Source organism: Euprymna scolopes, chromosome 17, assembly GCF_053919585.1.
Source record: "Euprymna scolopes isolate OS-2025 chromosome 17, ASM5391958v1, whole genome shotgun sequence".
NCBI classification, from domain to species: domain Eukaryota; kingdom Metazoa; phylum Mollusca; class Cephalopoda; order Sepiida; family Sepiolidae; genus Euprymna; species Euprymna scolopes.
In genome coordinates this window covers 73,278,885-73,288,759 of record NC_136498.1, presented here as the reverse complement: position 1 = coordinate 73,288,759, position 9,875 = coordinate 73,278,885, and the positions used below count along the sequence as shown (strand labels likewise).

The following is a 9,875-nucleotide window of genomic DNA, read 5'->3' as shown; positions in this document are numbered from 1 at the left end:
AGTTTGGTTCCGTCTTTCAAAAGTTTTAGCGTTACAAACAAACATACATACATACACACAGACATTTGGCTTTTATATATAGAGATAATTTTACCTGTTCATATTTGACTTTTAATTGAAATATTCTAGTGTTCACATCAATTTTAAAAAAATAACTTTAAATTGAGGAAGCAAAAAGACAGTCTGCACAATGGAAAATTGTTATTTAAATGTAACTTTAGGACATAATGCAACACAAATACATCAGGAACACAATGAACTAGTTAATATTTAGTAGCATAGCTTGTATGCAATTTGACAGCCTGCAATCTTTTGGGAATTCCTTGAATTGGACTGCAGCAATACTCTGGGGAAAGGGCATCCCACTTTTCTTTAATTTTCATCCATAGTTCTTCCAAATTTGAAATCTTATCATTGCATAGCTGTTGTTTGATGAAATGTCATACGTTTTCGGTAGGATTGAGGTCTGGAGATTGTGCAGGCCAATCCAAACACGGAATATCATGCTCTTCAAGGAACCTCTTGACATTGTCAGCTGTGTAAATGGGATCATTATCCTGCATGAAGATGGGATTATCATCTAAATTCCAACCAAAGTAGGGTAGAAAATTCACAGTCAACATATTGTAATTAATTCGACCTTGCAAACAAACTATCGGCCATGAACCATTGGTACTAATAATGCCCCACACCAAAACTGAACCTACACCACCTTGCAGCGTTGAAACTGAGAACCTAGGATTAAATTCTTCACCTTTCCTCCAATGGATGTACTGCCTACCATCACTGCCTACCATCACTGCCTAGCCTATTGAACTTGCTTTAGTCGCTGAAAAGCATGTTTGACCAATATGAAGAGTCATGATCTTCATTGCATCTCACGAAGTCCAGACGGCACTTTCTATTCTTTACAGAAATCATTGACTTGCATTTTGCAACATATCGTCGCAAATTAAATTCCTTTAATCTGTTTTTGACAGCAAAAAGAGAGCACTTTTTAACAAGATTGCACTGTTGTTGGATTTGGGGAGCCATTTCAAATCTGTTTCTTAGGCGGCAGGTTTTAATAGCATTATCTTCCCTGTTAGAAGTAACTTTAGTAATCACGAACACTGCCGGGGTTTTGGTCTTTTGCCTGTTGGTGGATATTTTAAACTGATTTAGGGGCGATAATTAAAGCTGTTTTTAAGCGAATTTGTTGCCGCGGACTTTCTTTTTGCCTCCTCAATTTGAAGTCATTTTTTTAAATTGACGTGAAAACTAAAATATTTAAATTAAAAGCTAAATATGAGCAGGTAAGATTATAGAGGCATAAAAGGTGAATCAAATGAGGTATATTTTGTTTAAACAGTTACATTAAATTTAGCTTAAATTTTCAGTTTTGGAAAAAATTGCAAGTGCGGACTTTCTTTTTGCCGGAACTGTACATATATATATATATATATATATATATATATATATATATATATATATATATATATATATATTACTAGCATTTCAGCCCGGCGTTACCCGGGTGTTTGGAGGTGTAAGTTGAGCCAAAAAAAAGCGGTCACTTTTTTTAATTTTGACCCCTATTATGACCCCTTAACATTTATTCTTTGGGGCTCACATCAAGTTATTAAGTTAGATCCATGTCCAAGGAACCTATATTTAAAATTTCAAGTGTTTAGACCCAAAATTGTCGGAGGAGTTTGGTAGAGTTCTCAAAGGTCAAATCGTTGAACTTTGACCCCTTAACAGTCAAATTTCTGGCTGAAAACCGATCACAAAGATTTTCCCAAATCTCAGTACCCTGTAAATCAAATTTCGAGTCTGTAGACTTAAAATTGACAGAGTTATTGCATAGGGAAATGCACACAGACGTACACACAGACACACATCCGTTCACTTTTATAGATATATAGATTGTGTATTTTTCAACCTTGTGTATCATGTAACTGTAATTTTTCAACCTTGTGTATCATGTAACTGTAATTTCATCAAATTATTATCTAATGTTTTGTCACTATTTGTTTTTGTCTATCATGATCTCTTTTCATGCATTTAATGCATGTGTGTATTACATGTAATACAAATACAGAGGTAATGTATGTAGGTAATACAGGCACACAGTTAATACAGGAAAACATCTAGTGCTACCAGATCAGGCTGTCTGAAAATATTGGCTTCCTGAAACGAAATGCTCCTAACATTGATGCTTTTTGTTTTTCTACTTCCTTTTGCAAAACGTAATTATGTTCTGCAAAACCAAAAACAAAAACAACCAACCTTTTCCCCCTTTTCCTTCTTCTCATTTCCCCTTTCTCTTTCTATCTGCCCCACTTCATGACTGGTTTCCTAACTTAAAATGTACCAAACATTAATACTGTAACCCTTCTCCCTCTCCCATTGCAAAACTCAATCATGTTCTGCAGGGAACAAAAACGATAAAATCCACTATAAAGCAACCAAACCAAACACAACAAACTAGCAATTGAAGATACAAAGAATAAAAACCTTTTTACAAAATAACTGAATACAACATGAATACTATTTCGAAAATAACTGGATTCAGCATTAAATAACCAAAAAGGGTTGATATGCCGTAAAGCAAGACAACCAAACCAAACAGAAAAACATGTGATACAAATACAGAGGTAATACATGTATGTTTGTAATACAGACATGTATGTAATACAAACATGCAGTTAATACAACCTTACATGTAATACAGATATAGCGGTAATACAACTACAGACATGCAGGAAATATTGAGATGCAGATAATTCGGACTTACATTAGAAAGTTTGAATTTTTTTTTTAATTCTAGAAGCGGTAGGATCAAACCGTTTTCCTATCCTGTTCAATAATGTTGGAAGCTTCCACTTTTTTTAAAGAGAGGGTGTAGTATACGATAATTGCCTAAAACGTTATTCTGAACCTCTGTCGAAAATTTATATATCAACAAAATTCGTTATGATATCCTTAAAAGATAGACTGCTTTTCTTATTTCAGAAAGTATTCCTCAAAGAGTTGCCTCCATCAACGAATATTTTACAAAAAGCTTGTACAAGAATGTTTGTCGCAGTTTATTTGAGAAACACAAGTTACTCTTTGCTTTCCTTCTATGCATTAAGATTAAAATGAACCAAAATGCAATTGATCTGGTAAGTTCTCGTTCAGTATGAAATATTTTTTATAAGAATTGATAATTTCTATTATTTTGATTATTCACACTGTTAATTAACTCTTCACATTACTCCAAATCACAGTCACATGGTCGTTTATCAAAATCGCCATCTTTGTTTTTCATCTACAACAACAAGTAAGGGAGAAAGAACAGAACTCTCTTTATTCTAATATGAAGGGAGACAACTTAATACGGACTACTGTTTGGATCTTGGATGACCTTAAAAAGACCATGAGGACTTGTGATGCAATAGATAAATGTGTTAAGTAATACTCAGTTCAAAGTGACAGTCTTCTGAAGGTTGAAGTTGCAATCTTCAGTACTAAGAATGCAGTTTATATTCAAAGTTATCTGGGGTTTTTTGACTTCCGGTTTCTGGTGTCCATTTTGCTGGATAACTAGACATGATCAAGCAGACAAGAAAGACATTCTTAACATGGAGAAAAGGAGTGGAATTTCAAGTTATCTGAGGGGAAGATAATCATTAATCAGAATGGACCATATCTTGTTTTTCACTGTTGTCCCGTCTTTGGGGCAGAAACAGGAATTAAAAAAGAGTGGACAATCTTAACTATAACCAGAATACAATTGCGAATAACTTAATATTTCTACCTTCTTATTGCTGATGGAGCGAGAATTACCCCAGTAGATTGAATAAATAGTTTTGTTTGAAAGGTCTTACAGATTCATGAGTTTGACATAAAGGTTCACAAGTTTGACAAGAAGAAAGTCACGGGTTGCATCAGTCGAAACGTTGTGAGAATAATATCCAAAATTAGAACAGTCGAAATATGATCCAAGCAGCAAAGTTATTACCAAAGGTATAACTTTCATCTTTTCTGTGACCTTTGACCTAGATATCCTAAAATTAACTGAGTTCAAAGTTAGACCATGACTGATATTTTGATCAAATTTGGTGATGCTTGGTCAAGTGATGTGGATGCTAGGCTGTACATGAATAAACAAATGTAGTGAACAGCAAAAAAACTCGACCGTAAACATAATCTTAAATCTCTTATGCCACTCAAAAACTGATGCTCGATTCATGCAAGATGGTCCAAAAGCAGTCTGAAGCATTCCATACGTTTCTGTGACATTTTTTCCAAGTTTAAAACAGAATTTTATTGCATATCGTTCTTCTAAAGTGTCCTCACGTCCAGATTGCATTGTTAAAATTCACCAGCTGTGACAGTCAGGCTTTAGTAGGGTGTATTCCAATTCCTGCTGTAGCTGTTTATCCTTAACATCATAAAAAATTGGTCAGTCATCTCTTAAGATGATTAGCAATAACATACTGAATTTTCAAAAGTCTACAACAATTTTAAATGCGTGTACAAACAAAGTTTGGGAAACTTATTTAAGTCATCTCACACATCTCTAACAACAAAAAAAAATTATTAAGTTATAATCTATAATAATTCAGACATAGTGTCGTGCTAAATCAGTACTTTTTAACTGTTATTATAATTGAGATTCTGAATCAACGCTTGGTCTTAAAAGTTTTAGAAATATGTACTTGTTTCTGTAAATATATTGGATACAAATGATGAAATAAAATGTTTAAAAAATATGTTTTTAATATGATAGTTTTTTCTGATGTATAGCTTCATCATTTACTTTCAAAAAGTCATTTAGTAAATTAATGCATAATCAATTCAAAATCATACCTTAATTTCTTGTTGGCGTTGGTGTAAGTGCGTGTATGTTGCAATGCTTCAAGGTCTGAGTCCTGATTTTAGCTGAAACAGACTATGGCTTGAAAGCAATTTTAATTATTCAATTATTAGTGATTATGGTAGCTAAGTGATTAAGGATATGGACTGAAAACCTAGGTGTGCCAAGTTCGAATCCAGTTCGTTCACCAAATCCACACCTCCTAGAGAAGAGATAAATAAAATAATTATTTAAAAAGTGAATGGTAAGATTCGCCATGATGTCTAGAAAGTTTCAAAGTTGAAAGGGGATGGGAAGAGAGAAAGAAAGAACGTTTGCTGATTTTTTTAATTTTTTTTTTTTTTATTACATTTTCACCCCAAACAAGGCAAATTGCCACTTTGGTGTAGGGGGCTACTATCAGGGGCAACAACTACTGGGGTACTATGTAGGGATTTGGGCAGCAAGGTGTCGGTTCACGTTACACTTGAACTTCTGCACGTCAGTACTGTTGGGGAAGCAGGGACCTGGAATGGAATTCCAGAGTCTTGCGGTTCTGGGGAAGAAACTATTGGAGTAAAAAGATCTTTTACATCTAGGGACCTCTACAGTGTGGGGGTGGGATCTAGTAGCCTGTCGGGTTTGTCGAGGGTGCTCGCGTCGTGGGGGCACAAGTGATTGCAGTTCATCAGAGCATTCACCACTAAAATACTTGTAGAACAGGCAGAGGGATGCAACATTTCGTCGATGGGACAGAGGCTGAAGCTTAGATGCCAGTTCAGGGCCTATCAGATTTGCGACTCTCTTTTGAACCTTGTCAAGGAGCGAGAGACTAGTAGCAGATGCACCAGCCCAGATGTGGCAGCAATACTCCATACATGGGCGAATGGTGGCCTTATAGAGGTACAGGATACTTTCGGGTGTTAGTAGTTTTCTAGCACGGTAGAGAGAGCCTACCTTTCTTGCAGCGGCTCTGGCAATGCCTTCAATGTAATTGTTCCAACTCATGTTTCCTGTGAACGTTAGGCCAAGGAGTTTGAAAGATGAACTCTCAGATAAAGAGTCGTTGGCCATTGCTATTGGTGGTAGGTGATCTCATTTTTTGTGAAATGTGTGTGAAAGATAATAACGTATGTACGAATATGAAGTGTTTTAGAGGATTATTCTATAGATTAAATAATATAACCGTTTTCCTAATTTATGCATTCACAGAGTGAGTGGCACTTTTTATTGGCTGGTGGCACGACAAAAGCAGCCGAGATTCCGAATCCTGCCCCCGAATGGCTCTCAGAAAAGTCTTGGAATGAAATACTCTCTCTTGCCGTTTTGCCAAACTATGCTAGTATACCAGTTGAATTTCATAATTATTTGGAATCTTTCAAAGCAATGTTTGACAGTTCAGAACCTCACAGGTAATTATAAAACAATTTTGTTTAAAAAAAAAATTATTTAAATACAACTTGAAAATTGTTCATTCAATACAATCATTTAAAAATTGTTCAATCAATGCAATCATTTAAAAGTTATTAGTTTAATACAACCATTTTAAAAATTGTTCAATCAATACAGTCATTTAAAAATTGTTTAATCAGTACAATCATTTTAAAAATTGTTCAATCAATACAGTCATTTAAAAATTGTTTAATCAATACAGTCATTTAAAAATTGTTCAATCAATGCAATCATTTAAAAGTTATTAGTTGAATACAATCATTTAAAAATAAATGGCGAATTGAAGAAAACCATTGTTAATAAAATACTCATTAATTTAATTGTCATTTAAATACAATTTAAAAAATTATTTAATTGAATATAATCATCTTAATTGAAATTTAATACAATCTTCTTTTTTAAAAATCGTTAATCAATACAATCATTTAAGAAATTTAAACCATTTAAACAGTTATATACAATTATTTTTCATTGTTAATTAAAAAGAAGCATTTCGTATTTTTATTAGATTCAATTACTGTTTTTAATTATTAATTTAATAAAATCAGTTAAATCGTTAAATACAATGATTTAAAAATATTTATTAAACTCCATCGTATTAATTAAGTTAGTTAATTAAAAATAATTACTTATTAATTTAATGCATCATTTAAATCATTAAATACAAATATTTAAAATATTAATTAAATACAATCATATTAATTAAATGAATTAATTAAATTAGTAAATTAAATGTAACTAAATGTTAATTAAATACAATCATTTGATTTGTTAATTACAATGATTTAAAAATAATAATTAAATACAATCATATTTATTAAATTAATTTAGTTAATTTAATTCAATCATTTAACTTGTTAAATATAATAATAATATTTATTACTTGAATACAATCATGTTTTTAAATTGTTAGTTGTGAATACGATAATTTGAATTTTTTAAATTAAATCATTTGAAACATTGCTAAATAAATAGCATCATTTTTATTGTTAATTAAATATAAAGATTTAAAATTTTTAATTAGATAAAGTATTTTAATTATTAAATATCACTTTTTATTATTAAGTACCACCATTTTTCATTATTAGTTAAATACAATATATTATTAATTAAATACAACCATTTTAATTGTTGATTAAATGCAATAATTCATTAAACAATTATTAATTAAATACAATCATTTTAATTGTTGATTAAATGCAAAAATTCATTAAACAGTTATTAATTAAATATAATCATTTTTAATTGTTGATTAAATGCAATAATTCATTAAACAGTTATTAATTAAATACAATCATTTTAATTGTTGATTAAATGCAATAATTCATTAAACAGTTATTAATTAAATACAATCATTTTTAATTGTTAGTTGTGAATGCGATCATTTGAAAGAAATGGTAATTGAATCATTTAAAACATTATTAATGAAATATGTTCATTGTTTTAATATTAATTTAAATACAATCATTTTAATATCACCAAGCAAATGCAATAATTAAAAAACACTACTACTACTGATCATTACTTTGCACTTGGTAGCATTTACTCTCAGACCTTAACTTTCCAAAAGAATTACTCGAAGTATTTAACTGACCAAGTAAGTATTTTCGTATTTTATAGGCAAACACTGAATCATCAGCATTAGTCATCTTTTTATGGCTATCATTATAAGAAATTAATAAATGTTGTTAATTTGTTTAAAAAAAAATTTTTTTTGCTCTTTTTTTTTCACCGAAGGGTTAAATTACCAGATAAATGGGAATCCCAGTTAAATCAGTTCCAGAAGATTTTGCTTTTAAAATGTATCCGAGCAGACAAGGTCAGCAATGCGATGCAGGATTACGTAGCAAAAAATTTGGGGCAATCTTTCATCGAACCTCAGGTATTGATTTTGAATATTGTTTGAATTTTGCACTATCTAATGTAGGTAAATATTAAGATGAGTGACATAAATTATTTTAAACGAAATACTGTTTAGAAATTAGTCAACAGTAATTTATTTTACAATTAGTGGGGATGGGGGGGGCGCAGGCCTTGCTCAAACATGAAATACGCTTATATATTTTAATTCATGAAGATTTCGTATTTATTATTACAGAGCCGATTCTCTATTGAATATTATATATATATATATATATATATATATATATATATATATATATATATATATATATATATGTGTGTACTAGCATGGGTGCCCAGCGTTACCCGGATGTTTGGAGGTGTGTGTTGAGCCAAAAAAAAAAGTAGTAGTAAGAAGGCAGGCTCGAACCCATACCGCGAAGGAGGAAAAGAATGTGAAAAAACGCGACGTCTTTGCTGTTATGACTACCGCCAAACCGGAAGTGATGTAGGTTTAAATTAAGGCTAGACAATCGAAAAGAAGACATGGCTTTCGAAAATATCGGCGAAAAAAGCGACCCCTCCCTGTAGCAAAGTGCCCAGTTAAGGGTGAGGAAATTAATGTTTTTAGCCAATTTTTCGGTATTTGTGGTCTGAAGGGTCAAGCTTCAAAACGATACTGATCTTGTGAAAATCAGTCGCCTCTGTCGAAAGTTTTAGGTAGACATACAAACATACATACAGAGATTTATATAATTGTAGCTCAAATTTTCGACCCAAACCGATTAAAAAGCTTGCCCTATCTCTGAATACACTTTATGTAAAATTTCAAATGCTTAGACCAGAAATTTTCTGAGTAATTTGGTAGAGACCGCAGAGGTCAAATTTGTTTAAACTTTGACCCCTATTATGACCCTTTAACATTTATTGTTTTGGGCTCAAATCAAGTTATTAAGTTAGATCCATGTCCAAGGTACCTATATCTAAAATTTCAAGTGTTTAGACCCAAAATTGTCGGAGGAGTTTGGTAGAGTTCTCAAAGGTCAAATCGTTGAACTTTGACCCCTTAATCACCAAATTTCTGGCCGAAAACCGATCACAAAGATTTTCCCAAATCTCAGTACCCTGTATATCAAATTTCGAGTCTGTAGACTTAAAATTGACAGAGTTACTGCGTAGGGAAATGTACATACACAGACACACAGACAGACAGATACACAGACAGACAGATACACAGACAGACAGATACACAGACACGTCCACTTTTATAGATATATAGACTAGCAGTTCCGCCCAGCTTTGCTCTGGCCCTATGTGCTGTTCTTAAGGTTATGCGCATATGTATATATTAAAAAGTGTGAGTATGTAAAGTAATGCCTGTCTGTATAATAGTCTTCCTTAACTACCATAGAGAAAAGACAGACATTTTCACTTGTATAGATAGATTGATAGATTGGATGCGATATATAGTAATGATTTAAAAAGTATTAAAAAAAAAAGACTCATTCGCCACCACCGAGAATCGAAACCAAAACGTTCAGCTCATGATTTATTTTGCTTCTGCCGTCAATGACTGGGCTATGAAAACATGTTTACTGCAAGGCTAAAAATTAAAACAATAACCAATACCTACTACGTTATGAATTTGTAATGCCGGCGTTCGACCTTCACATGGCAAATTTCATTTTTTTTATTTTCACACTTTTGCACCAATTTTTCCGGGCTAAAGCACAAATATAAAGTTTTGCATGGATTT

General features: G+C 32.1%; 1 protein-coding gene across 1 annotated transcript in view; it reads left to right on the top strand.

The window, feature by feature from the left end:
- LOC145296792 (dynein axonemal heavy chain 1-like) overlaps positions 1-9,875 on the top strand; it is a 350,721-nt gene that overhangs the window by 285,830 nt on the left and 55,016 nt on the right. The window contains exons 66-68 of the mRNA XM_080142859.1: positions 2,998-3,149; positions 6,038-6,237; positions 8,015-8,159. Coding sequence (XP_079998985.1) covers positions 2,998-3,149; positions 6,038-6,237; positions 8,015-8,159 — 497 coding nt within the window. The remainder of the gene's footprint in view (positions 1-2,997; positions 3,150-6,037; positions 6,238-8,014; positions 8,160-9,875) is intronic.